The sequence below is a fragment of the Aphelocoma coerulescens genome, chromosome 4A (assembly GCF_041296385.1).
Source record: "Aphelocoma coerulescens isolate FSJ_1873_10779 chromosome 4A, UR_Acoe_1.0, whole genome shotgun sequence".
Taxonomy (NCBI): Eukaryota; Metazoa; Chordata; class Aves; order Passeriformes; family Corvidae; genus Aphelocoma; species Aphelocoma coerulescens.
In genome coordinates this window covers 18,060,119-18,087,908 of record NC_091018.1, presented here as the reverse complement: position 1 = coordinate 18,087,908, position 27,790 = coordinate 18,060,119, and the positions used below count along the sequence as shown (strand labels likewise).

The window sequence follows — 27,790 nt, the reverse complement described above, 5'->3', positions numbered from 1 at the left end:
CACCTGACACACTGGCCCCACAGCTGCTCTGAGCATCCTCAGGCCCCTCAGCTGATGCAGGCACACGATGGCAGTGCCTCAGTTTCCCCAGAGAGGATACACTGGCTCCCCTCCTCCCAACGGTGTCAGGTCCGCTTAGCTCGGACAGCGTCTGGAAGAGGAGCTGTCACACAGCGCGCGTTTGCTCTGCTCCCTGGGGCTCCAGATCGTGCCTTGCGCCTCCCAGCACCGTGGCCCCGTAAACATTAATGGCAACGGTAATCAGAGGAGACTTCTCCCAGCTCCTGGTGCTGAGAGAGCCGATGAGTGGGGATGAGGACTCCTGCACGCTGCCTCGAGCTAAGTGCCCGCTGGCTACAGCCTCCAGCCCCCTCTGCCCTGTGCTGGACCAGGCACCCCAGGCTCGGCAATCACACAGCCAGCCCTCACTCACACCGCCTTCCTGTAGCAAATCCACTGGGGAGCTCTCAAAGCCCTGGGAAGCCCCTCACTCGCGCTGGGGAGAGCAGGCACAGAGGCACCGTGCTCTCCTCCTCCGCTGAGATCTTCCTCTGTGGACCCCTGAAGCAATGGCTTTGTACAGCAGCTCCCGGCCATTATCAGACTGCAATTAATATAAATAAACGAGATGAGCCAGCCACAGTAGAGTGAACAGAAACCTGACTGACGTATCTGCCAGGAATCATTTATTCTGCACTTTTATCTTTTTTTAATACTATTTACTTCCTTGCAAATTAATCACAGATTGCCTTGGACCAGAGGCGACTCTGCGGCTTGGCCGGGTGGCCCCAGGGGACAGAGCAGAGGCAGCCGAGCAGCCCGAGTCCCAGCCCTGCCTCTGGTTAACAAGGCAGCTTCCCTCCCTCTGCCTTGGTTTCCCTCTCCCTGGCAGCCGCTGCAGCTCCCGCATCACGCAGACATGACTGTCCATCTCGTGTTCTCCAAGGAGCTCACCCAGGACCGTCTTGTCCATCCGCTGAGCCTCTGGGAAAGGCAAGCGCAGGGGTCCCGGCAGGAGGGCTGAGCCCCCCGGCCCTGAGCAGCGGCCCCAAGGCCAGGCAGAAGGATTTAGGAGCCCGGTTTTCCCCAGCCGCTCCCCCCCATCCGACGGGCAGTTCCTCTGGGACATCCCTCAGCCCCTGCACAGCCCTCGCTCCCCGCATGTCCTCTGATCCCAGTACGCTTCTCGTCCTCCGAGCATCCCTTGCACAGCCATCAGCGCTGCCACATTCCTAAGCCCCGGCGCATCCCTCGACCCCACCAGCCCCGACCCCGGTGCGCCCCGGGACCCTGCCAAGCCCCGCAGGGGCCCCTCCCTCCCCGCGCCGGGGGGACGGGGGCTCCGGGACAGCCCCGGCTGGGCGGCAGAGGGCCCCGAGGGGACGGGGAGGAGGCGGGCACGGGGCCGGGAGCCCCCCACCGCCGTGCCCGCCTCCTCCCCGCCGCGGCGGGCGAAGCTCCGCCCGGCTCCCGGGGCCCGCAGCCGGCCGGCGCCCACCCCGCGGCGGGCGCCCGGACTATGAGGAGCGGGACCGGGCGGGGGGCGGCGGCAGCGGCGGCGGCAGCGGCCCCGGTGCGGCGGGAGCGGGAGCGGGGACGCCGCCGCCGCCGGCCGGGTCATGCCCGTGCGCCCGGGGCGGCGGGGCTGCGGGCTGCGGCGGGATGGGCGCGCTCCGGGCCGGTGCCCTCGCCTTCCTCCTCCTCCTCCTCCTCGGCTGCCTCCTGCCCCGGCGCGGCCCGCTCAGGTGAGCGCACGGCGCGGGTGCTCGGTGCTGCGCGGGGCTGCGGGACCGCTGCTCTCCGAGCCGCTCCCCGGCACCCCGACCCCATCCCCCGGCAGCCGCGATTCCCCTCCGGCACCCGGGTATCACCCCCTCTCGGAGACAGATCTGTCCTGCGGGACCTGGGCATCCCCTTTCAGACCCGGACGAGTCCCGGAACCCTTACCCCGACCCCCGATCCGGACCTGTCTCCGGGGCCTGATGCCCCAGACAGAACGCTCCCGGCTCCTTTCTGGACCTCCCCGCAAATCTGGCCTCGCTCCCCATTCCCCAGGACCCTGGCCCAGCACCCAGGGGGACCCACCAGACCTTCCCCCTCCATCCCCCCACCGCACACAGCCAGACCCTGCCGGTCCCCAGCAGTCCCTGAGGGTTTCCCTGGCCCGGGGCCAGCGGGAGAGTCTCACCACCATGGGAGAAAGGGCGAGCTGAGCCAGGTGATAGCCCAGGCAGCTCCTTCTCCGGTGCTGCAAAGCCCCTGAGATGTCCAGATCCTTTCCTGGCTCATGGTGTTTGGGGGAGGAAAGCTCAGGACAGTCCCTGACCCAGACCCTGGGACACTCGGGACAGTGGGTGGGTGCCTCCGGTCTCATGGGTGCAGAAACAACTCTTGGCCCACTTGGGTGGAAAATCTAAAGCCCCCAGGTCCCTTTTTCCATCTCTGCCCACCTTGGGTGCTGTCTGGGACAAGGTGGGATGCAGGGGAGAGCGGGCCAGGAAGGGAGGGGTTGGGGGGCTGCAGGAATCCTGGGCTGAGCCTGCTCCCAGTCCCCCTCCCACCACTCGGCCTGTATGGCTGGAGCAGCATGGGGGGATCTACAACATTTATGGCAGGGAGGGGTAAAAGAGAATTTTACTTCCCGTGCAGAACCTGCTTGTTTCAGGGCAGCGTTTTTAGGCAGACATCAGCATTTTCCAGCCCTACCATCCACTCGCTCCACAGAGGTGCTGAGCTCCAGGGCCCTGCAGTGCCCAGCCCAGGGTCGGGGCAGAGGCTCCAGGGCAGGCAGTGCCTGAAGTGGGGAGCTGCAGGCAGGGGCTGTGTCCCAAGACTGTGTTCCAGCACGGCCCTGCCAGGGATGCCATGGGAAGTGGCTGCACTCTGGACATTTTGGCATCCCCCACGCAGGTCTGAGCATCACCGAGGCTGCAGATGTGCTGAGGCTCAGCCAGTTATCTGAGCCTCTTCAAGGAGCTACCTGCCAAGGGAGCCCGGGAGCCTCCCTCCCACGTGCTCCAGGGGAGAGCCCTCAGTGTCCAGCTGAGGAGGACGTGGCTCACAGCTATGTGGCAGGCAGAAGCCTCGCTTAACTCCTTGTCAGCCTGGCCTCTTTGAGCCCTCCTCCCAAAGGCACCACACCTTGCTCGTGCAGCTCCTGGTGGGGAATTTCTCCCAGCCTTTTACTCTTGGTCAGGATGAGTCTCAGGTACTCTCTGCTGCCATTCTCCAATTAAATGAAATTGAGAACATTTTGGGATGGGTATTGTGGCCATTTCTAGCTAGCAAGGATGCACACAAGCCCCTCTAGGATGAATTTCCCCCTCTTGAAAAGAGGTACCAACAAGATGTATTGGTAGGAACAACGAGGTAGGAAGAAGGACCACAGGGTTCCCAGCATCGTCCTCTTCTTGCAGTGATAGGGTTGTAGCTCCAAGCAGGAGTAAGATCCACCTGGACGTAGACCTGGTGGAGTTATAAGGCAGCATGCAGCAGCACCAGCAGCACGCTCAAAGCTCCTTTTGTGTCCAGAGATCCCTGGCTAATTCCTCTCCATCACAGCCACATGCCTGTCAATGTGGTGAGTGAACATCTCTCCCATTGTTCCTTGAAATTATCATTATAGACTGATGGGAGGAGAGAAACCGGCTAGCTAAGATGCATTCACAAAAATATCCCCTCCAGCGTCAGCTTAAATAAATCTCCATCATCATTCAGAGAGCTGTGTGGGAGAGCTCACCACCATGGCTGGTGTGGAGGTGGGCTTTGCTGCTCCTCTCCTGCCACATCTCCTTGGCCCCTGGCAAGGTGTCAGAACCCAGCTGTGCTCTGGACACCTCCTCACTCAGGCAGGGCTGTTGTGTCCCCCAGCCCCCCCAAGCCATGAGTCCATGACAGGCAGTGTGTGATTGGATTGTTTGCTCAGCAGCTCAAGCTGGAGCTGTAGGTGGAACCTGAGAGGAAGCCTCCCTGCTTTCCCCCTCCAGCACTGGCACAGAGCCTGGCACGGAGCACAAGGCATGGCCTGCTGTGCCCTGTCACCACCACAGCCCTGGAGCCAGGAGGCACTGGCCCCCAACCCCATGCCAAGGGACATGGTGGGCAGGGGCTTTGCTGAAGCAGGGACAGGCAAAATGTGGGCATGTGACACTCGGGCTGTGGCAGGTGAGGGGAAAAGCCACAAGGATCCCAGCAGAAGGAAGGGATCCTCCCAATATGCTGGCAGGGCACTGGAGTGGACGCAGCGCAGGCACAGCCGCCTGCCTTGGCAGCTGTCTGTCCCCACGGGGTGCCAAAATGTGCCTGCAGACCCCTGGTGCCAGCAGGCAGCAGCTAACCTGCCTCCCCTGCCCCGCAGGCTGGTCTCAGGGCGGGAGGAGATTAAAGCTGCTTCCCGAAGCTCACCCCAGCCCATGTCACCCTCTGATTTCCTGGACAAGCTTATGGGACGAACCTCAGGGTACGACGCCCGCATCCGACCCAACTTCAAAGGTAAGAGGGAAGACGTGAGGGTTCCAAACCCGGCAGATCCACGCTTATGGCTGCCCAAACCCAGGGGCTTTGGGGCAAGACCCTGACCCACATCCCTCTGTCCCAACATCCTCCCCAGAGTCCTGGCTGCTCCTGCCAGCACTGTGTGCTCGCTTTGCCTGACAGCGTGGGTGGCTGCAGGGCATGCTGGGGTTCACCCCCACACCCCGGGGGTGGCAGGGGACGCCTGTGTGTGTTCAGCGTGCCGGAGTCGGTGTCCCCGCGTGTGCCAGCGGAGCGCACGTGGCTCAGCAGCCGGCGGCAAGAGGAGGCTTCCCGCTGTTTTCCAGGTCCACCCGTCAACGTGACGTGCAACATCTTCATCAACAGCTTCGGCTCCGTCACCGAGACCACCATGGTGAGGGTTTTGCCGGCGCGATGGGCTCTCCTCTCCCAGAGCCTCGGGGCTGGCAGTGGCTGTGCCACGGAGCGTGTGGATCCCAGTGCCCATGGCTGTGCTCACAGGGGCTCCTGTGACCCCTTCTCTGGAGCCTTCCCTGGCACCACGGTGGGGACATGCAAAGCCATGGCATATGGCTGTGGCTTTTCTGAGGTCAGCTAACACAAGCTTGGCTGTGTAGGTCACATTCCCTGTGCCTGAGCTGGAAGAAAGACCCCCAAAGGGTCACAGTGGGGCAGCTGGATGTAGCCCCCTGCCATCCTGAACCTCCTTGGGTGCATGAGGAACACCTCTGAGGAAGTCCCAGGACTAAAAATGTCCTATTTGTGCAAAGCCTTAATACTATCAACAGGCCCACAGAGCCATGTGCAGACTGGTGCAGGCAGCAGTTACTGGTCTTCCTCTTCCTCCTTCTCTCAGCTGGCTTTTTAATTTCCCCTGGCTGCCAACAGCATGGAAAGGCTCCTGAGCTGCCCCAGCTCCATGCTTTGTTAGTGACAGGCACACAGCAACAGCAGGGCTGAGCCTCAAGAGAGGGAGCCCCTTCCAACGCCTCCTCCATCCCTTCCTCCTCCTCCTCCTCCCTGGGTGCCACAGGGTGCTTGCAGCTGACACCGTGTCCCCTGTCCCAGGACTACCGGGTGAACGTGTTCCTGCGGCAGCAGTGGAACGATCCCCGCCTGGCTTACCGGGAGTACCCCGACGACTCCCTCGACCTCGACCCCTCCATGCTCGACTCCATCTGGAAGCCAGACTTGTTCTTCGCCAATGAGAAAGGGGCCAATTTCCATGAGGTCACCACCGACAACAAGCTCCTGCGCATCTTCAAGAATGGCAATGTGCTCTACAGCATTAGGTAGAACCTCTTCCTCTGGTGCAGTGCCTGAGTGGGGAGGCAAAGTTTTGCTCTTGTCTTCTGTGGGGCAACTTTTCCCCACTGACTGCCCCAGCCCTAACAACTCTCTCCTTTCCTCTGCCTCCTCCAGGTTGACACTGATCCTGTCCTGCCCCATGGACCTCAAGAACTTCCCCATGGACATCCAGACATGCACCATGCAGCTGGAGAGTTGTGAGTACCTCAAGGGGTTCAAGCTGTGCTTCATTTCCCTCTTCCTATCCCATCCCCTCCCATTCCATGCCATCCCAAAAGCTGGCAGCTCACTATTTCTGAGGGACATAAGCAGGAAAAAGCAGTTGTTCAGGGTGGGGCTGAACAGGGTACCTGTCCCCATCCCATGGCTCCCTACATCCCCTCCAGTTGGCTACACTATGAACGACCTCATCTTCGAGTGGCTGGAGGAGCAGGAGGCCGTGCAGGTGGCAGAGGGCTTGACACTCCCACAGTTCATCCTCAGGGATGAGAAGGACCTGGGCTATTGCACCAAGTACTACAACACAGGTGAGCACCCCAGTGACCTGCTGCCACCCCCTCACCATGGCCCAGGGGTCCCTCTCACCCATCAGGGCCGTCTTTCCCTACAGGCAAGTTCACCTGCATCGAGGTGAAGTTCCACCTGGAGAGGCAGATGGGTTACTACCTGATCCAGATGTACATCCCCAGCCTACTCATTGTCATCCTCTCCTGGGTCTCCTTTTGGATCAACATGGATGCGGCACCAGCCCGGGTGGGCTTGGGCATCACCACAGTGCTCACCATGACCACGCAGAGCGCCGGCTCCCGGGCCTCCCTGCCCAAGGTCAGTGCTGGCTCTGTGCTGGGCTCCCCCACTGCAGTGCCCCAAGGGCAGCCTTTCCCTGGGAATGGCTTGGCTTTGGAGCCTCATCAGCTGGGGCACCTCATGTGCTGAGGGGAAGCATTGGCCGCTCTGGCCTGTGTGCCCAGGCTGAGAGGGCTCCTGTGCTTCTTGGCAGCGGGATGAAGCTGGCAGTGGGGGGGCATGAGCAAGGTGGGGGGCAGTGGGTCCCTGAGCCCCCCCTCACCCCGGCAGGTGTCCTACGTGAAGGCCATTGACATCTGGATGGCCGTGTGCCTGCTCTTCGTCTTTGCCGCCTTGCTGGAGTACGCAGCCGTCAACTTCGTCTCCCGCCAGCACAAGGAGTTCATGCGTCTGCGGCGCCGCCAGCGACGGCAGAGGATGGTGAGTACCCCCCTCTCTCACGACATCTGCCCGTCTCAGCCCCTGAGGGGACACCCCAGGGCTGCAGGGCCAGATTCTGAGCAGCCCCCAGGGCAGGGCTGCGTTCCATTGCCCCAGATGGCTCCTCCGGCACCCTGGGGGACCCACGGGCACTGCAGCACAGTGCACAGCACCCATGGGTGCTCCAGACCCTGCTTAGGGTGCTGTCCTTCTCCTGCTGGGACATCCTCAGCCTCTGCTTCCTCTAAAAATGCAGAAAAATAAACAGTGAGGATGAGGGGAAAACAGCCTTTCCCCTTACCTACAGCCCCAAACCTGGGCTCCTTGCTGTGCCGTAGTGGTGATGGGGGCTCACTGCTGTGTGGGGGACCTGGTGGGACCCAGGGACAGGTTTGGGCTGCAGATGGGAGCACAGCAGGATCTGGAGAGGCAGGATCCCTCACTCATGGAAATACTCCTCCCCTCTGTCAGCATCACAGGCATCAAGCCTGCAAGAAGCTTGGGGTAGGCATGTGGCTGCCCCACTCTCATTTTCTTGCTATAAACACACCCTGAGGCACCAGATCTCCACAGAAGACACAAGTACACACACGTACACACCACACAGGCTCACAGCATTCCATGCAACCAAATCCCTTTGGCACACACTGAAGACAGATCCCAGTGCCAGGCCACACTGGGGGGGCTTTTTCCCCCCAACACAGGGCCCCCGTCTCCCCACCATCCCCATCCTGGCACCCAGAGCCGCTGCCCCGGGGCCGGGGTAGAGCCCTCGGTCACCCGCTGTCCTGTTTCTGTTTGGTGCACACTGCTGGATGCCAAAAGGGCCTGAGCAGCGGGACGGCCAGCCTGGAGTCCCTGCGGCAGCTGAGCAGCCGGCACAGCAGCGAGCACACCTACGCGACGCTCTCGCAGCTCTCCAGCTCCCGGGTAAAGCACGACCCTCCGGCAGCCCCCCGTGCTTCCCCAGCCAGCCTCACCCTCCCCTCCCCAAAATGAGTCCCCAGGAGCTGGCCCTGGGGGGGCCAGCAAGGGCCTGTGGAAGAAGCAGGCCAGTGATTCGCACAGATGTGCCCGTAGGATGGAGCTGCCAATTCCTGGGCTCAAAAGTTTTGAGAGAGGGATGGGAACGGAGCAGATTTCCCTGTAGACACCCCCACTCCATGCCTTGGGTTCCCCCTCGTAAAGCAGCACCGGCACAGTCCCCTCTGTGGAGGGTGAGGGATGCTGAGGCTCACTGATGGCTGCTCCTGGGCTGCTGCCCAGCTCCCCAGGCTGTGCCCACACCTCTGACAGGGCGAGGGCTCTGCCTCCCTGCAGGCAGGGTTGAGGCACTCCCAGCTGCCTGCAGTCACTCCAGCACGGGCAGCTGCTCAGGGCACATGGGCACTTTGCAGCTTGAGGCATAGGGAGAAGTATGGGGCGGGCCAAGCTCTCAGTATGTTGGGAAGATGCAGGGGGTCGACCACAGCTCCAGGGAGGAGATCAGGCCTGGTCTCCCTCACCTCCTGTACACCATCATCAGCCCTTGGATGCCAGGAGAGGAATCTTTGCTCCCTGCCTTTCACAGATCCTCGATATCAGCACCCACCCAGCCACGGCAGGGAGGGGGAGGCTCTGTCTAACCCAAGGACCATCTGCTAGCTTAGAACAGACCAAAGTGCAGCTGCCTTGAGGTGGAGGCATTAGAGCCACCCCAGGGTGCTGCTGGCACAGCATTGGATGCAGCCAGGAGCACCCCGGGGTGCTGCTCAGACAGAGGCCGGAGCGGAGCCCGGCTACACACAGCTCCTGTGCCTGACAAAGCAAAGCCCAGGTTGCACAGCCTGAAGGCAAATCCCTCCCACAGACCGCCTAAATCTAGACTCAGGAACAGGCTGGGCTGCTGGCTTCCCGGGCTGGGGGAAGCTGCTCATCCCCAGGGCACACAGAGCACCCCAGCTCCCCCCATCCAGAGTGGCTGCAGGCACTCAGCCTGAGACAGAGAAATAAAACTCTACTCAAACGAGAACTCACCTCAGCAATTTGAGCCACAGATGCTCTTCCCCACTGGAAAATCTTGCTTAGCCTGTGGATTGCTGAGTTAAATAAAGATGCCAGAGTACAAACTCTCTGCATGAGAGCCCCTGTGCCAGCCGAGCACCTGCAGGGACTGACCTCAATGAGCAGCCTCTGTGTCCTGGAGGGCAGTGCCAGCCAGAGATGGTGTTTGGGATCCCAAACAGCACCCAGACACAAAGTGAGGCACTGGCCTGCAGCAGGCCCTGGAAGAAGGCACCCACCGCAGCCAGATACTGCACCAGCAAAGGCAGAGGGCAGGTGAGCCACAGAGACCAAATGAGTCTGGGGGCTCAGCAAAAAGCTAGATGTGCAGCCTATGCTTGCACATGCCCATCCCTCATCAAATCTTTGCACACATAACCCTCTCCAAGGCTAAAAGAGCAGGACAAGGCAAGTGGCTAACAGTGCACAGCTGCTGGTAGGGAGGAGTGCAGGCAGTGCTGGCCGGCCCCTGAGGCACCCAATCAGTGTCCTGAACAATGGCAATGGGCTGTGACCAGAGACTCTCACGGCAGTTTTGTAGCCTTGATCGTGAACATGCAACTCCACGGGCACATTGCCCTCTCTGCAGCCCTCTGCCAGCATGGGGAGAGAGAGGTTGAGCAAGAGCAGAGAGACCAGCAAGGAGTCCAGCTCTCTCAGCTTCCCTCGTCTGCTGCACCAGGCATCCTCTGCCAAGCAGACATGGGGAGAAATAAGGGCCTGGGTTCTTGGAGGGACTGGGGTGCCCTGCAAGCCCTGGTGGCAGCCAAGTTCCTGCACCCCTGCCCAGCTCTGCCCCAGCAAGCTGCCCGTCCCCTCCTATTCACCATGACAGTCACACTTCCACCCCGCAGCAAACACAGCTGTCACAGCAGTGCCTGCACGCCTCAGCTCCCTGCACCAATGCACCCTGCACCCCTATGTGCCCCCTTCCACCAGTTCACCTCCCATCCCTCTGGCTGCCAGAGTCAGGCTTCCCAAGCCCCCGAGCCGGAGCCAGGAGGAAGCTGGGGGGATGCGTGTCAGGCTGCCTTTGGATGCACCCTAAAACACATGCTGGATGAGAAGGCAGGGGCTCAGTGCTCACCCTGTACCCTGTGCACAGCACTGCCGGCCCCGTGCTCCCGCCTGCACGGTTGGGGCTCTCTGACAAAGCGCCCAACCTCGCACCAGGCACTCGTCACCAGCACCACGGGGTGTGCAGGATGCGCGGCCTCAGCCCTGCAGCACCAGCACCCGCGGGTGCCCTGGCTGACGGCTTTTCCCTTCGCCAGGAGGAAGAGCTCAGCCGCGAGAGCCGCTTCTACCTGCGAGGCTACGGGCTGGGCCACTGCCTGCAGCCAAAGGAGGGGGCTGGGGAGGGCCCCGGCGTGTACAGCCCCCCGCCAGGCAGCGCGGTGCTGCGGGAAGGGGAGAGCCTCTGCAGGCGCTACATCGACCGCGCCAAGCGCATCGACACCATCTCCCGAGCCGTCTTCCCCTTCACCTTCCTGGTCTTCAATATCTTCTACTGGGTCGTTTACAAAGTGCTGCGCTCGGAGGACATCCACTTGGTGCCCTGAGGCTGGGAAAGTACGACTGCGTCTTGGTGTGACCCCCACAGTGTGCCCAGGTGCCACAAGCTCAGCCAGAACTGCATTTCCCTCTGTCCCTCTGAGCAGTGGCACAGCTGGGCTGGGGCTCAGAGCCTGGACATGTGGCAGCCCCCGTGCCCCACTGGATCCAAGGGCACAAAGTGGGGGGATCAGCAATCCCCATGGTCAGCTGGAGAGAGGGACCCCTCCTGCTTCCTGCATGGTGTCACCCCCAGGTACCCCGGGATGCTGTGCTGTCAGGGCACAGGGAAACAACCACTCCCCAGGAATGCTGTGTGGCTGGGGGAAGCCCTGGGTATCCAGGAGAGCCCCAGGTACTTTGGCACAGCCAGTGGCCAGAAAACATCATCTTGCAGAAAAACACCCTCCACCTCTCCACACCTACCATGTTAGGCTGCTGCTTCTCCAGCCTGCTGAGCTGTGGGCCCCAAGCAGCCAGGGAAGAGGCTGCAGTCCTCTCCTCTGGCCTGGAGCTTGGCTGCAGGAAAGAGCAGGCAGCACCCCTGCCTGCACCTGGACTGTACAGGGTGCTGGCTATGGCCCCATAGCCCCCTGCCCAGCAATGGACAGGGCCCTTCCAGCCCCAGTCAGCTCCAAAGCACAGCAAAGCAGCAGATCAGGGATGCTGCCCTCCCTGCAGAGCTCAGAACTGCCCGTGATGCCCAGGGCTGCAGGCAGGACTGTGGCAGGGACACTGGGCAGGAGGCTCTGTTTGCTCCAAAGAACGCCAGCCCTGAGGCAGGCAGCAGGCAAGCTCAGTCCTACTGAAGGGGCACTGAAGGGCCATTGCAGTTGCAGACAGGAGTCACTTGGTACTGGGGAGATGGCACTGCTTTATCCACAGGGTAAGGCCCACAGCCCATCTTCCAAGGGAGATGTTTCGGGATGAAAGCAGTGGGGAAAGCTTGGCCAATCCTTTCAGAGAAGCAGAGTGAGTGGTGGCATCCCCAGACTGCTGTGTTCCTGCAGCACTGTGGTGCCAGAAGAGAGATGGAGGTGAGAACTACCCCATTCCCCAGCCCAGCACCCGGGTGCAGCATCCCCTGGGCAGGTTTATCCCTAATAATCCTCCACTGGAGGGGAGAGCAACTGGAACCTCAACAAGACAAGCTCAGCAAGGCTTCCAGCCCTCCAGACCTGAATACCCTCCATGCTTTGCAGGAAATAAAAGCAGCAGGTGATGTTTAAGTCCTACAGAGAGGAGTGTGGTGATGCTCTCCTTTCCCTCTGCTCACATTCAGCCTGGAGGAAGTTGCAGCCCAGCAGGCTCCATGGCCATGGGTGCAGGAGAGGGCCCAGAGTCTTCCAGGCAGAGGGCATGGAAATAGGATTCACCCCTTCCCTTGAAGGCTGTGGTGCCCCCATGACACAGCGAGTGCTCCAGTGACCCACCTGCCATGGCAGAATGGACGCTGCAGGGCAGGGGGACATGGGCAGGAGGCCAGCACTGCCTTCTGATACCAGACCCAGGCAGAAACCCCTGCTGTGATCCCTGGCCTGGCTCCTCAGGCACCCCTCATCACCCTGTTCCTCGTAGGACTGACTGGCAGCATCGTGCAGCCCCTCTCAGCCCCAAGCCCCACAGAGTGCTCAGCCACATGCACCCATTTCACAGATGGGGCAAGCGGAGAACTGGCCCTGGGCCACCCCCCGAGGGGACTGAGGGACCCACGAGGACAGGCTGAGCCAGCTCCATCCCATTGCCAGCACTGTGCATGCCTCCCCCGCTGTGGGGTTCCCCATGGGACCCCACCGTGTGTCCAGACCAGACTTGCTTTTGGGGAGGCCCCATTTGGAGGCACCCTCGGCTCCCCCAGCACCCGAGGCAGGGCCAGACCAGGAGGTACCAATGTTGGAGCAGCACCCACAGGCACTGGGTGGCCATGCCAACCTCCAGCAGTGGTGGGTTTTTAAACAGCATCGATCTTCCTACGCAAATAAACCTTTCTGGGATTTTCAGTGGTGTGTGCTGCGGATTTGTCTCTGCCAAGAACACTGCAGCCAGCTCCCACTCACAGTGTGGGGAGGGGACAAGGGCACAACCGCCCTGCAGGGACAGGAGCCCTGACCCACCATTATACCCAGATTATCATTACCTCTCCATGAGTGGTTTTTCTGACATAATTGATGACTGTCACATTGAACTCCCACGTGGGAGATGCCAGGAGGGCTGGGCAGGAGCCCCCTGCAAGCCCTCAGCCCCCTGCAAACCTCATCACTTTCTCTCCCCACCCAGCTCTGTGGGGTGCTCCCCACAGTCACCCCAGCCCCTTTCCACCCATCCAGGCTTGGCCAGGGGACAGGACCCAAGATGAGGTGGAGGTGGGGCCGGGGGGGTTCCAGCTCTGCAGTGGAGCTCAGACACCCGAGCATGTGCAGCACCCCGAGTGCAAACCTCCCTGCGTGGCCCCTCGGCCCCTTCACTCTGGCTCGCTGGGCAGAAGCCAACCTTACAGAGCTGCCAGCTGTCCTGGGGGGCTTATGCCAGCCCTGCAGTGCCACCCGGGGCCGGGGCTTTTGTCCCCAGCTGGTGCAGGGGCGGGCAGAGCCTGCAGCTGAGGGCTGAGTGCCCAAGCAAACATCAATCTCCCTCTGTGCTCCCGGCCAAGTTTCACAGACCAGCTCTGTTGGTACCGCGCAGCCCCATCGCCCGCCCGGCCCCACCGAGGGCCTTCTGAGGCAGGGAGGAGAGAAAGCAAGCTGCACCCACGCCCGTTTGGTGGTGGGGTTGTTCTTTAGATGGGACAAACGAAGCTTCCCCAGGGTCTTGCTGCTGTCCCCACCCCAAACCGAGGGAGGATGCAGCCAAGGGGAGAGCTGTGAGGTATTTCACACCAGTACGGTGTGCCTGCTTCCTTCGCTCCCTGCTCTGCAGTCAGGACATCAGGTCTGGGCACTCAGTGTATGTTTGGAGACAAACACTGCAGTCAGCCCTGAGCCATTCAGCTCTGGGAACCAGCACATCACAGAAAAGAATGAAAAATGTGAAAATCCAACACATCCCCCCCAAGCCAAAGCCCCCAGGTCCCACACACTGCTCACAGCGAGGTGGGCAGCTCATTTCTGGCATCGCACTTGCAAAGGCAAAAGGGAACCACTGTCCCACGACTCTGCAGGTACTTGTGGTTCTGGTGTACCTGGGGGCAATTTCAGGGTCGGGAGCAGCACTCAGGCCCTGCCTCTGGTCCTCCCAGCAGCCCAGTTTGAACTGGGAGTTGCTGGGACACTGTCACAGCTGCAGGGCTGCCACTGCCCTCCAGCACAAAGCTCCAGTGGGTCCCTCACCTCTTGGGGATGGGGGTGCTGAGCCCCATGTCCTCTCACAGCATGGCCAGGGACCAGCCCAGGTGGCTCAGTCCCCCAGCAAAGCCCACAGTCTTTGGATGGAATCAGTTTTTCATTCCCTGCTCACAGCTGTGCATTGGCGGCCACCACAGAAAGCAGACATGGGCACAGGACCAACAGCCATGGCCAAGTTAATTGGTGGTTTAAAAGAAAGTTAATGAAGTTAACACCAGGTTAATGGGACTCCCAGACAGTAAAATGAGCATCATCAGCACGGGCAGCTTCCCAACTCCTGCTAGCAGCATGCCCAGGGCCAGAAACACACACAGGTTGGGGACAGCACAGCCCCTTGCCAGCCCCAAGGGCTCCTTGGGGGGCCCTTGTGGGGCCAAGGAAACGTGCCCTTGGCTGGGCACTGCAGTGATGTGCCAGCCAGGCCCTTGCCCCACCAACCACAGAGGGCCTGACCCTGCTGGCACTGAGCTCTGCCGCTGTCCCTGGCAGCCTCAGGGTGCCAAACCTTCTCTTCTTCCCCCTCTCCACGTCCACAGCCTGGAGCTCCCGTGGGACAACTCCAACTGCCAGAGGTTCAGCAAAGCATCCTGTGCAGACAAAGCGATGCTTGCAGGACAGCCTGTCCCACAGGGATCCCAACTCCAGAGCCAGGGCAGTGCAATGCCACAGGAGCAGGTGACAGCTCTGCTGGGGCAACCTTCACACATTGTCTGAGCACAGAACTCTTTTAAAGAAAATATCAACCTCCAAAAGTCAGCCAGGCAGTCCTGAGTGGGCCAGGGCTGCCCATTACAAGTGGGAAAATGGACACAAGAGAAAAGCACCAGGAGCTGGACGGGCAGCATGCCCTGCTGGGATCGGCCATGCCACGGGAACAGGGCCCTCACAGGACCACAGCCCCGTGGGGACTGGAACCTTCTGGCACAGGGAAGGTCCAGGTGCAGGGTGCCAGCACCCCAGCCCTCAGCACAGCCCTGCCAGTGCTGTCCCCCCTGCCAGTGCACCCCCTGCCACCTAAACTGTGGCATCACACCACAGCCTGTCACCTCCACCTGCTCAGAGAGGCTGCACCAGGGCCCTGCCAAACCCCACACCCGCCCCCCCAGCATGGCTTTGGGACCAGCCTGCACCACTCTGGGGACACCAGCCAGCACATGCAGCCCACAGGGCATCCCACAGCTCCCATCCCGAGGGGTGTGGGTGTGCCAGGTACTCCTGGGGGCGGGCAGGACACCTGGGAAGCAACAGTGAAGGAGTGCTGGAACACAGAGACGAGCAAGGATCAGCCCAGCGGCACTCCCAAATGCTGGGAATAGGGAATAACTGCCCAGCTCTGGGCTGTCGTTTTGCACAAGAGAGAACAAAGCCATGAGGTTTTCCAGCCCCCAGAGTGTCTTGTTTTGTCCAACTTTGAGAAATCTCTGCGCTTCAGCTCCCCAAGGGACAGGGGGAGGACCCAGGCACTGAAACAAGGAGTGATTATCAGCCCACGGGCTCTGAAGAGCTTTTGTTCCCTGGAAGTGCCAGAGCAGGGATCGGAGGACACCTAGCGAGATGCCTCGATGGCACCCAGAGCCCTGTGCCTCGATGGCCACAGCCCTGCCGTGGTTCCATCCAGCCCCCCTCCTCCTGCTGTGGTGGGGACCACGACAAGAGCTCCAGTGGGGCTGCGGGGCTGGTCCAGGGAGAGGCACAGGGGAGAATTGGCTCCTCACATCCCATTTCCCACTGCTGCCATGGCAGTGGGAGCCTCTGAGTCTCCTTGACAGGTCACACGTGCTAGCAGTGCTGACACCCCCAGCAGTGCTCACGGCTGTGTGACTCCTGCAAAAGCAGGGATTAAACCCCGGGCTCACCTCAGAGATGCTGACTGGCACACATGTGCCCTTTACAGCTCTCCAGGTCCTGCTGACACCAGCACTGCCCATTCCCAGAGGTTCTCATCTCAACTGCCAGTCAGAAGTAACTGGTGCAAATGGGGCGATGCCCAGTGACCATGACTTATTCTTGTGGCTGAACTTGTTGAAGAGAGGCCAAATCTTTGAGTGCAATGATCTGGATGAGCTGAAGCACCCCAAGCAGAGACAGGCTGGATCCAGCACCACACAGGCAGAGAGGCAGCAAACAGCCTGGCCATAATGCACACTCTGGATCATGCTGGATCTGACAGAAGAGCATGGGGGAGAAGTGCTCGGGAGGAAGGCTCATTCAGGAGCTTCTCACAGAGTTTTTGAGGCAGGGCTGAAAGCCCAGAGGGAAAACCAAGTCCTGAGCCCATGGGGTACAATCCCCCCTTCCCCAGGACCCTGTGCTGACACACAGAGCACACACAGACACCCTGCATTCACAGCACCCCCAGCCCCTTGGGCAGCTCCAGCACTGCTGAGCACACAGAACAATCGTTAAGGTTGGAAAAGACCTCTGAGATCAGGTCTAACTTATCGCCACCTTGCCAACCAGACCATGGCACTGTGGCATGTCCAGTCTTTCCTTAAACACCTCCAGGGAAAGTGACTCCACTTCGCTGGACAGCTCATTCTGATGTCTAATCGCCCTTTCTGTGAAGAAATGACTCCTGATACGCAACCTAAACCTCCCCTGGTGGAGCTTGAGATGATGTCCTCTGATCCTGTCCCTCGTTCCCTGGGAGCAGAGCCTGACCCCCACCTGGCTGCGCCCTCCTGTCAGGGAGCTCTAGAGGGTGATAAGGACACCCCTGAGCCTCCTTTTCTCCAGGCTGAGCCCCACACCTCCCTCAGCCTGTCCTCATGGGACTTGTGCTCCAGACCCTTCCCCAGCTTCATTGCTTCAGTGGCTCAATGTCCTTCCTGAACTGAGGGGCCCAGAACTGAGCACAGCATTCGAGGTGTGGCCTCAGCAGCGCCCAGCACAGGGGGACAATCACTGCCCTGGCCGTGCTGGCCACACTACTGCTGTACCGGCCAGGTGCCACCGGTCTCTCGGCCAGCTGGACACGCTGCTGGCGGGCACACGGCCGGTGCCGCCCCGGCCGCGCCTCCCCCGGCCCCGCCCGGCAGCCCCGGCACAACCCAACCGGGCCGCCATGGGCCGTTCGCCTCGGTCACGTGACACCACCCCACGCGACCCGCGCTTGGAGGCGGGGCAATGTGCGCCTCGCTGCCCGGGATTGGCGGCGGGGCGGGCGGTACCGCGCGGCGATTGGCTGCTCCTCCAGCCCCGCCCGCCAGCCCCCCCGAGGATTGGGCGTCAGGGCTGTCAATCAGGCGGCGGTCCCGCGGCGGGGCGATGGCGGCGGCGCGGCGGGTGCTGCGCTGGGTTGTGGCGGCGGCGGCCGCGGTGGCGGCGGCGCTGGCGCTGGACAATGGCCTGGCGCGCACACCGCCCATGGGCTGGCTGCACTGGGAGCGCTTCCTCTGCGGCACCGACTGCGCCGCCGACCCGCACCGCTGCGTCAGGTACCGCCGCAGGGCACGGGTATACGGGGAGCCCAGGGGCCGGCTGCTCCGGCAGCCGCTGTGCCTTCCCCTCCCCGCGCTCCCCCGTGTGCCCCCTGCCCGCCCAGCCCCGTGGCTGTGCCGCTGGTAAGACATCAGACGTTCTCTGCTTTCTTTCCCGGTCGTGCGCCCTGCCCGTGCGCAGCGAGCAGCTGTTCGTGGAGATGGCTGACAGGATGGTCGCCGAGGGCTGGAGGGACGCCGGCTACGAGTTCATCTGCATTGACGACTGCTGGATGGCCCCGACGCGAGACAAGCAGGGCAGGCTCCGGGCGGACCCAAAACGGTTCCCCGGTGGGATCCGCAAGCTGGCCGACTACGTGAGTGCCACCGTGGCACGGTGGTGCCCCAGCCCGGGAGCAGGGGAGGGCAGGGACGGCCGGGTGGGGATGGCTGCATCACTGCTGAGATAAGGCCCTCCTGCCATAGTGGAGTTTGGCTTCCCTTGCTGCCCCAAATCCTCCTGCCTTGTGGCTGCCCCATCCCAGGGTCTGTTTCTGTCTGCACGCACAGGTGCACTCCAAGGGTCTGAAGCTGGGAATCTACAGCGATGTTGGGAACAAGACGTGTGCTGGATTCCCTGGCAGCTACGACCACTATGACCTGGATGCCCAAACATTTGCTTCCTGGGGTGTGGACCTGCTCAAGTTTGATGGCTGCAACTCTGACTCACTGGAGCTGCTGGCAGAAGGTAGGCATGGGCTCAAGGCAACTATTCCCATGGGTGGGAATATTCTGCAGGCAGCAGCAATTCTAGGCCCAGCACAGGGCTCCTGAGTATACTCATTTAAGGGACTTGCTTACAAAAGCAAATCTGAGGCTCTGTTCCCAAGCTCAAGGTGCTGAGTGTTGCTGGGTTAAGTGTTTTTACCTGCTCAGCCTCCTGGAGCTCTCTTTCAAGCACAGCTTGGAAAAGGAGCTTTCTCACCCCAGAGCCCGGATCACACAGAGCACAGACACATCAGGAGCACAGACACATCAGCGGTGTGCTCTGGGGGCTGGCTGTGCAGGCTGTTCACCTCAGCTATTAACTCAGCACAGGCTTTGTCCTTCTGCAGTGCCTGTCCTGGAGAGCCCAGAGCGTTTCACACGCTTAACCCTTAATCCCTGTGGTGGGGCCTTGTCAACGTGAATTAGCCTGAAGGTAGAACAGCTTGTGTCAGCCATGAAAGGAGTAGTTAGGAGGGCTTTTAACAGATAAAAACGAAGGGAGTTATGGCATAAAAATCCTACTGGGGTTTTCCTTTTAAAGCACACCAGTGTAAATACCACTTCAGAAGTTATTTGCACAAAGGGTGGCAAAGCCAGCAGCTGAAAGCTCAGCAGCTCCCTGTGCTGAGGGGACTTGGCTACAGACTCTTGTGAAGCACAGGCAAATCCCAGTGCCACAGGAGGAGATTTGTGGGAAGAACACTTAAACTTGGAAAGCTTTTTTCTCTTGACTGGGCTCTCTGGCTGCTGGCACAGTCAGCACCACCATGTTTGGCAGCAGGAGCCCTGCACAAAGTCCTGTCTCTGCCTGGCACAGAGAACCTGCCCAAGTGACAATCCCATCAAAGCCAGATGGTGGGGCATATGCCAGCTGCCACAGACAGGAGCACAGCTCAGCACCCTGAGTGACAGCTGAACTGAGAGCTCCTGTTGGATCATATGTGTAACCCAGATACAATCCAGTTGTCCTGAAGTAGTTTCAGAGGAAAGAGCAGACTTTTCATTCCCTCTCTCCCAATTGGAAGGGACTTAACAAGGCTGTGTGGGGACAAGGACAGGAAAAACTAGAGCTTTTGCATTCCTGCACAGTCCATATGGTACAAGTGCCTCATGAAAACATACTCCTACATTACCCAGCAAAGCTGCACTGCTTGATAGATACTGACTTGTGCTTCCTGGGTATCTAGAGGAAAAATGCCATACAGGAAAGCTCTAAACCTCTTCCCCTGGCTCTATGTACAAAAGGATCAGCAGTCTTGGAGCAACAGCATGGCCAAGCAAAGCTCCTGTCCTTGGGAGGCAGGTTACCAGCTGCAGACTAAGTTCCCCTGTCCTCCCTGTGGTGTCTCAACCACAAAAATGTGTTCAACCTTAATTTTGCAAGAGTTGAACTGAAACCTGAACCTGTGACATTGGATTAGTTCTGCTGTGTGACCAAGGAGGTTGTGTAACCTCTGTCTGTCCTCTTCCTTCAGGATACAGGCGCATGTCTCTGGCCCTGAACAAGACTGGAAGGAGCATTGTGTACTCCTGTGAGTGGCCTTTCTACTTGAGGCCTGTGCAGCAGGTAAGAAGTTGCCTCTCAAGGTTTATCCTGGGGCTCAAGTGGGCAGAAGAGAAAAACACTAAGATGGCAAAACAGCATCCTGAGAAACTTGCTGCTCTCTGTTCTGACAAAGGCTGTAAAATGGAGGAAAAAACCATTTTCTTCCAGAGCCCTGAAGCATACCTGAATCATTGCTCTGCTGAAACTGATTCAATAGGATGCTGCAGCATGAAGGCACAGCCCAGATGGAGCATGCCTAAAAAACCACAGCATCCATCTGCTTCCTATCTCCAAGGAGCCAAGCAGCAAACCATTGGCAGTGCAGACACACAGCCTAGCAGATAGCTCAGTGTTACCCCTCCTGGACACAGAGTGCTGCAGACTCAGCCTTACAGTCAGCTCTGGGGACTATGAGAGAGGCTTTGTGATATTCTCCACATTGTCCAGTGACAGATTTCTGCCAACCAGGGTCTGTGACTGACACGTTGCCCTGCACCCACAGCTGGCTTCCCCTGTGCCACTTTGACAGGATGGTGCCATTCCCTCCCACTGGAATTAAATGTATTACTCACCAAAGGGTGTAAACCCAAGAAATAGCAATAATTACTAGGATGTTACAGTTTAATCCCACTGGCCTTGTCACACCTTTTGTAAAATCTTGAAGGAATTTTCTAACAGAGCTGGTGGTCACAACTGGTCTCCCAAGGGGAGCAACAGTGTTGTCTAGAACATGTCAGAGTGGAGTTACTGGGCACAAAGCATTCAAGGGAATCAACATGATCATCAACTAGCTGGTGATGGAAGGTGTTATCCTGGTTTTCCCCCAAGCTACCCTTGGGTCCAGTCTAGCCTTGTTTACACTCTTGTTGTACAGCCAGGTGCTCTGGCTAATCACACTTATTGTTCTGGCAGCCCAATTACACAGAGATCAAACAGTACTGCAATCACTGGAGGAACTTCTATGATGTCTATGACTCCTGGAGCAGCATAAAGAGTATCTTAGATTGGACAGCACTTCACCAGGACACCATTGTGAAGATAGCTGGGCCAGGGGGCTGGAACGATCCTGACATGGCAAGTACATCAACACCCACCCCACTTGAAGAATCAGCAAAAAAACCTTCCCTCAGCTGCAAGCTAAGAATTGGAAGGGAAAGAATTGGGGGAGAAACATTGAGGCGAAGGGCTCTGATGGGACCCTAGGACCAGGATCTTGATGAGAAGGTCCAGAGTGGAAAGGGAAAGAGAACTGCAGCTATGGATAGTAGCAAGGAAGCACCATCTTTGTGTCACACAGCCTCCACAAGCAGTACCAGTTCAGGACACAGGTGTGGCACTGGGGGACAATCTCCAAAGTGCTGATGTCCCACCAGAGTGAAAACCCCTGGGTGCCAGCATTGCAAGGATCTGAATCCAAAAGCATTCTTAAACACTGCCTAGCCACTAAAGAGCTCTATTCACTTCCACCAGGCACTTATCCTAAATCACCACACAGTCATGCCTTGTTTTTCCCAACAAGCTGGTCCTGCTTCTGGCACTCGCCCTATCTAGCCAGGCTCCAAAGAGAGGTCCCACCCTGTCATTTCCTTGTACTGGTGGCCCAGTTTATCCTCAGCAGGCAGCGTTACCAGGCACTTTTTGTTTGCTTGTCACAGCTAGTGATTGGAAACTTTGGGCTGAGCTGGGACCAGTCGGTGACTCAGATGGCCATGTGGGCCATTATGGCAGCACCCCTGTTCATGTCCAACGACCTGCGGCACATCAGTCCTGAGGCCAAGGGTCTGCTCCAGAACAAAGAGGTGATCGCCATCAACCAGGATCCACTGGGCAAGCAGGGATACCAGCTTGTCAAGGTACAGCAGGAGAGAGATGGGGCTGCAGTGTGGGGCACAGGAGGGATGGAGAGGTGGCTCAGGGTTTGGGAACCAGGAGCCCAGTGAGCCCATTTGTTCCTGAAGCTTGCTGCAACAGAGAGGCATGAAGACCATCCCTTCAGCCTCCCCCAGCATAAGGCCTGGGTTTGTTTTCTCCTTGGCAGGACAAGAACTTTCAGCTGTGGGAGCGGCCCCTGTCTGGCCGAGCCTACGCCGTGGCGGTGCTGAACCATCAGGAGATAGGGGGACCCCAGAACTTCACCTTCTTCCTCACCTTCCTCGGCAATGGGCTGGCCTGCAACCCAGCCTGCTCCGTCCGACAGGTGCTGCCAGCCAGCAGGGACTGGGGCCTTTACAGCTGGATCTCCTCCCTGAGCGTGGAGGTGAACCCCACAGGCACTGTGCTGCTCAAAGTCCAGGCACTATAGGAGGCACAGTCTTTTCCTCAGCCTTAGGCTCTGTCTGAACTTGTGGCAGGAAACTAATCTCCTTCTTCCAAGCATGTGCCTTTTTTCTCAGGCATTCATTATTTGAACCTTCAGCCTATTGTGACCAATACCCATCACTCCATCACCAGGAGGTAACAGAGAAAGGGTGAACAGCAGAGCAGTGCCCCTTTCTCTGGCATCTCACCCAACTGCTCCTCCAATGGGCTGGAAGGGGTCCAGCAGGGCAGCAATTCCTGTTTACGCCCACTGCCACTACCAAGCACAGAAAGGCAAGGGATGCACATGCAGCATCTTTCAGCTATCCTTGAGCATTTCAGGGACAAGAGGGAAACACACCCTGGCCCCCTTGCTGTCTTCTCCAGACAGACACACAGTCCAAGAAAAGCTGCTCCTACCCTGCTGAAGAAACCCCACACTTTACTTAAGAGCGTGGACATGTACTTCCATCTTTTGACAACTCAGGGACTGACATGAACCATTGCACTTCTTAGCAACTTTCTTGACAGCTGCTATCATGCCTTAGGACTCAAGTTTATGAAGGTTTCCCCTCACTCCAGGAATCTCTCACCAGTGGCTGTCACTTCCCTTTAGATGACAACTCCCTCTCCACCCTTCATGTGGCCACTGGAGTCCCCTTTCTCCATGAATCCTGCCTTCCAGAAATCCCTGAGTGCTTGCTTCCCACTGCTGGCAGCAGCCTTTAGGTTGAATGACACAGGCTCTCCAAGCCAGGAGATGGATAATCACTTAATGCAACCATTATGTGCAATTATGTTCCCTTCTGACTACAATACAATCGGGATTTCTTGATTTGTTCTTCTGTGATTAAGCACTTTGATTAAAATCCCTTTAAAAGGCTAAGCTTTTTCTTACTTGCAGCCTACAGGAGTACAGCATGTTATCTGAAATTAAATCATGGTTTAGAAAACAGGCCAGTTTGTTCCAGTCGTGTAAGTTTTTGTGAAATTTGTCATGATTACTACAAACAGCACTCAGTGAAGCTGACACGGTAAAGCCATACAGTCCATCCCACAGACTAAAGCCACCACTGCCTACACAAATCTGAAAATGCCATCACATCAGCCAATATTTAATAAGCAAAAATACAAATTCTCTTACAATTCAGTAACTGAGTGCTCTCAGTCATTATGAAGATGGTAAGAGGCATCTCTCCATCCTCCAGCTCCATTTCCACTACAGGAAAGTTGCCCTTAAGGGTGAACTCTGCACTGCATTCCCAGCACCTGCTAACAGCAGACTTCCTACTCACAGATGGTCCTCTCCAAGCTGTCCTGGAGGCTGTCCTTACCATCTACCACACTCCTGGTTGTTGCCCATTTGAAACTTCAGTGCTGTGCTTGGCCTTTTTCCTTCAAGGAAAATGCTAAGAGGAGCCAAGGCACAGGAGAAGGCAGCTGAGGCCTGTTACACCGTGTGGCAGGAGCAACCATAGGCATGGAGCTGTCCCTCACCTCTCTGAGCTGCCATAGCTAATGGCACCTGCCTAATGACCTAATTAGGCACCTGCCTAATGGTGCAAGTACCAAACCCAGTGGCTGCTCCGAGGCCTTTGCTCCTCAGGACAGTAAAGATGTTTGTAAGAAGGGCCTACAGCAAGTGCAAGGGCTGTTCAGGGGAGTTCATAAACAAGCCTGCACCATGTTCATGCAGAAAAGTCACTGGTACCCATTACAAAACACCTCTTGGACACACAGTAAACAGATCTCAGCCACTGGCAGGGATTTTCCAAAAGCCAGGTTAAAAACTGTTCTCTTACGTGGTTCTGCAAGCAACACCTCCCTGCTGAGCTGATGTACTCACAGCTTGCACCCCAAGAGAAAACACATTAAAAAAAGCAAGGGATCAATCTAGTTACTTTAATGCGGTCCAACACGATGAGTAGGATGATGCTCAGAACTGGATCACCTGGCCCTGTAAGAAGCAAGAGGCAAGAGACAAGAGTGAGTTTACTCACCACCGAGTATTGTCCCCCTTTCTCAACCACTCATGGAATACAAACTCACCTTTCTCTTCTTGTCTCCTCCCAGCTCAAAGTGCTTGCACCTCTTAATTGCCAGCATCCTCTTGGACCTGCAGTTGGGCTCCACACACTCCAGCCTCAGCACAATCTTCTTGGTGGTCTTGGCCTGGGAGGAGGAGCAGGGTGTATCAATGAACCACACACATCCCCAAGCACACAAACTTGCTCTCAGGAAGAGCTTGTTCCCTGCACACAGAGACTATCAGCACAGTTAGGCTCCCTCCACTGAAAACAAGAAGGCACCTTAAGGATTGGTCCAGGAGTAAAGTGGATCTGTACCTTAACAAAAAAAGACAAAAGCATTCATTGGGGCAGGGCTGGTCCCTGCAGGGATCAGCCACTCTGGAAAAGTCTGTACCAGTGAACACAAGTTTCTTAAACTTGCACTTTTAAAGTGTGGGAAAACAGACCAGCAGTGCTCTGGAAAATCCAGCCAAAAACTGGGCAAAAGCAACACCTGGAAGCAACACGACTGGCAAACTTTCTCTGGAAGGAGCAGTGACACAACAGGCTCAATGCAGACCTGCAGCTACTCAGAAGTTGGATGAAACCTGAAAGACTGCAGAGGGAAGAATCCAAAGCTGAGAGGCTGCTGTAGCAGCTGGACAGGGCTGTAACCACCAGTTAAAAACCTCAGCCTATCATCCATACAATGCTGACTAGGGAAAAAACAGAAATGGGGATTGCAATGTACAGGTAGAGAGTGCCAGCAATGCAGCTGCTTGGTGTACCCTGCTTGCAGAGCATTTTCTGTGAGGTATCCCCACTTCCTGGCACAAAGTCAACTTGAAAACCTGCTGCTTCATTTTTTTCTTTTTGCTGGAAGGCTTCTTGTACATCTCCAGCAGGACACCAGGGCTTCCCAACAACAAGCCAAGCAGCTCTATGAGCATAACTAAACAACTCACACGAAGTAACAAATCCACCCATTGGGTTTTGCTGTAAATACAACAGCAAGCAAGTAGCCAGCTCCCTTCCCTTTGCCAAGCCCTTCCCCTTAGGCAAGCTGTGAAGGAAATGTTCCTTTCACTGCAAGAATCCCTCCCTGCAAGACCCTGCTCCCCTGCAGCACCAAGGCTCCCTGAGAACCTGCTCTGCAAACACAGCCCGAGTCACCCTGCAAATGGAGGAGCATCTCCATGAGACAAGACAGCAAGGAGATGAGCCATGTATCCGATGGCAGCCTACAAGGGAGATGCAGAAGGACTGCTTACAAGAGAATGGAGTGACAGGGCAGTGGGAAATGGCTTCACACTGACAGAGATTTAGATCAGAGATTAAGAAGAAATTCTTTTCCTGGGAGGGTGTTGAGGCCCTGGCACAAGGTACCCAGAGAAGCTGTGGCTGCGCCATCCCTGGAAGTGTCCAAGGCCAGGTTGGATGGGCATTGGAGCAACCTGGGATAGTGGAACGTGGCCCTGCTCATTACAGGGGGTTGGAACAAGATGACCTTTAAGGTCCCTTCCAACTCAAGTCTGTTCTGTGCTGTGGAGGGGAAGCCTGCACTGCCAGCACAGAGCTGCCCTAACACAGCCAGAGCAAAGCACTGAGGAACTGTGGGTTGCCAGAGAAGTTTCCTGTCCCAGGAGCAACACTCACTCACCTTTTTACGGAAAATGGGCTTTGTCTGGCCCCCATATCCGCTCTGCTTCCGATCATAGCGCCTTTTCCCTGCGGGAAAAAATGGCTCTGGTCAGGGCACAACCTAAGAGGTGCTACAAGCACAACTGGCACTTCCTAAATCCCAGCAGAGCTCAGCCTGTCCCTGCACAGCCCACCAGAATGAGTGCCTCCCTCCTCCAGCAGCCTCATGCTCAGCCCATGGCCACGGCCCTTGTGCTGTCCCCAAAAGTGGAACCTTTCCCTTGTGCAGCCAACAGACACACAAGGCCAAGGACTTGATTTATTCAGAGTTCTGTGCAGAGAGGGGTGCTGCATGGTAAATCCTCAAAGCCACCACACAAAGGGGCAAAAATATTTATACGGTCCTGTTCAGGTGATATTTGCATAATTAATCCACATCACTACTGGCCGAGCTACCACTGGATTCACTTTCTTTCACCTCGCCTTGAAGGTCCAGCACATTTTAAACTCACAGCCCATGCTCAGTGGGCAGGGCTCTCCCTCGGGCTGGGCAGCCCGGCCTCCAGAACTGTGCCTTCACATTACAGCCAACGAGGCTCACCCAGAGCACATTTCCTAATTAGTTAAACATTTCTATACGACAACCATCCGAATTTGGCTCGGGCTGACACGTCCTTAAGTCTTTTTCCCTTTGCCATTTTTTAGTTCCCTTTATTGCACACCACATCCTTCAGGTCAAGCTGTCCTCCCCCACCCGTGCAGGGCCCAGGACACTCGGACCGCACGCAGCTCCCCGTGGCCGCGCCCGGAGCGAGCCCATCCTTACCCTGCGCGTAGAGCGAGTCCTTCCCCTTCTTGTACTGCGTGACCTTGTGCGGTTGGTGCTTCCCGCATTTCTTGCAGTAGGTCCGGCGCGTTTTCGGCACGTTCACCTGGAGGAGCAGAGAAACCGCTCAGGGCCGCTGCGCATACGCCACATCCCGCTCCGAAGGCCCCGCTCCCGCCCTTCCCCTCCCCTCGGGCCCTGCGCTGCCATCCGGGGATGGGGAAGCCCCCGCGCCGGTCTGGCCACCCATCACGCAAGCACCGCAGCGGAGGGAGCCCGGGCCGGCGCAGCCCCGGGGCGGATGGCGGCGGATGGAGCCCAGCCCAGCCCCAGCACTCACCATCTTGGCGGCGGCGGCGGCCCGGAGAGGAGGCCCAGACCGGAAGCGGAAGTGAATGAGAGCTGGGGACCATAGAGAGGAGAGTGCAGGGAGGGCATAGGGCACGGCGCCCCCTGCCGGTGGGAGGGGAGCAGGACGGCAGCCGTGGAGGAAGGCTGGGTCCCGGACCGGGGGTGTGACTGGGGTGGGTCCTGTGGGATCTGCCGGGTGCAGGTGATGTCCAGGTGTTTGACAGACAAATTATGTGTCAATAGAGTTGCCTTGTTAAGGTTTAGGGCTTGACATGTTTCAGTGATCTCAGATCCGGGCGGAAGTTAACAAGGCTTGGGAAGAAGGATGTACCTCTGAGAGTGGGCACAGCGAATGCAGAATTTAGGACCACAAGAACAGTTGGCAGAACTCTCGAGACAAGGATGTAACTAGCAAAGCGAACTCAGCACTTGTGCTGAATCAGCTCTGAGTGGATAAGAGAGATTCCAGCATGGGGAGATCACAACACCAACTCACGGACCATTGACCCAGGAAACCCACTGACCCAAACGAAGAGAAATACTGAACATGCGGACTAATTAACATAGGAAGTGAGGGAATCATTTAACACTACAAGATAGAATACTAATGAATGATGTAACCTGTAGCCAATGAACACTAATGTTTTCATTTGCCAAAATGTATCAACGGTGAAAGGTTTTGATAGTCGCTCTGCTGGCTTTGTGAATTTGCCACCAAGATCTCTTTCTGCACAGAACTGTCAATAAAGCAAATTCCTCAGTTCTGTGTGGGGATCAGCCCTGTGCACATCAGGTGAAAGAACCCATTTGGGACAACTTAGGGGATGGTCAGCCACCTCAGCCAACACCTGGCACTGCCCACAGCCTGGGCCAGGCTCTGGCCATGGCCGGTGGCCTGGTGACCCCACGGCAATGGCCCAGCTGTCTGCAGGAGGAAACACAAGTGCTGCCTTTGAGTCAGAAAC

General features: G+C 57.9%; 3 protein-coding genes across 3 annotated transcripts; 2 read left to right on the top strand and 1 right to left on the bottom strand.

Annotated features, from left to right (window-relative positions):
- Positions 1–2,598: 2,598 nt before the first annotated feature.
- LOC138110567 (glycine receptor subunit alpha-4-like) lies at positions 2,599–11,094 on the top strand. The gene is made up of 9 exons (XM_069015626.1): positions 2,599–4,491; positions 4,821–4,888; positions 5,563–5,786; positions 5,917–5,999; positions 6,189–6,329; positions 6,413–6,627; positions 6,880–7,029; positions 7,855–7,959; positions 10,347–11,094. Exons 1-9 carry the CDS (start codon positions 4,020–4,022, stop codon positions 10,632–10,634), a joined length of 1,746 nt encoding a protein of 581 aa, XP_068871727.1. The 5' UTR covers positions 2,599–4,019; the 3' UTR covers positions 10,635–11,094.
- Positions 11,095–17,228: 6,134 nt separating this feature from the next.
- Positions 17,229–22,954, top strand: GLA (galactosidase alpha). Its single transcript, XM_069015592.1, has 7 exons — positions 17,229–17,404; positions 17,589–17,763; positions 17,957–18,134; positions 19,630–19,721; positions 20,613–20,774; positions 21,356–21,553; positions 21,739–22,954. The coding sequence occupies exons 1-7, from the start codon at positions 17,235–17,237 to the stop codon at positions 22,000–22,002; spliced, it is 1,239 nt and encodes a 412-aa protein (XP_068871693.1). The 5' UTR covers positions 17,229–17,234; the 3' UTR covers positions 22,003–22,954.
- Positions 22,955–23,886: 932 nt separating this feature from the next.
- Positions 23,887–26,890, bottom strand: RPL36A (ribosomal protein L36a). The gene is made up of 5 exons (XM_069015594.1): positions 26,815–26,890; positions 26,475–26,580; positions 25,668–25,735; positions 24,048–24,170; positions 23,887–23,955 (listed from the first exon to the last, which is right to left on the bottom strand). The coding sequence occupies exons 1-5, from the start codon at positions 26,815–26,817 to the stop codon at positions 23,935–23,937; spliced, it is 321 nt and encodes a 106-aa protein (XP_068871695.1). The 5' UTR covers positions 26,818–26,890; the 3' UTR covers positions 23,887–23,934.
- Positions 26,891–27,790: the final 900 nt, after the last annotated feature.

Bases quoted from the DNA above. Each gene is read 5' to 3' on its own strand.
- LOC138110567 (XM_069015626.1), top strand. From the start codon at position 4,020: ATGGCCTGCTGTGCCCTGTCACCACCACAGCCCTGGAGCCAGGAGGCA. The intron at 4,889-5,562 runs GTGAGGGTTTTG...CCCCTGTCCCAG, and splicing joins CCGTCACCGAGACCACCATG to GACTACCGGGTGAACGTGTT. The intron at 6,330-6,412 runs GTGAGCACCCCA...CTTTCCCTACAG, and splicing joins CACCAAGTACTACAACACAG to GCAAGTTCACCTGCATCGAG.
- GLA (XM_069015592.1), top strand. From the start codon at position 17,235: ATGGCGGCGGCGCGGCGGGTGCTGCGCTGGGTTGTGGCGGCGGCGGCC. The intron at 20,775-21,355 runs GCAAGTACATCA...TGCTTGTCACAG, and splicing joins GCTGGAACGATCCTGACATG to CTAGTGATTGGAAACTTTGG. The intron at 21,554-21,738 runs GTACAGCAGGAG...TCTCCTTGGCAG, and splicing joins AGGGATACCAGCTTGTCAAG to GACAAGAACTTTCAGCTGTG.
- RPL36A (XM_069015594.1), bottom strand. The intron at 24,171-25,667 runs GTGAGTGAGTGT...TCCTCCTCCCAG, and splicing joins AGCCCATTTTCCGTAAAAAG to GCCAAGACCACCAAGAAGAT. The intron at 23,956-24,047 runs GTGAGTTTGTAT...TGCTTCTTACAG, and splicing joins GAGGAGACAAGAAGAGAAAG to GGCCAGGTGATCCAGTTCTG.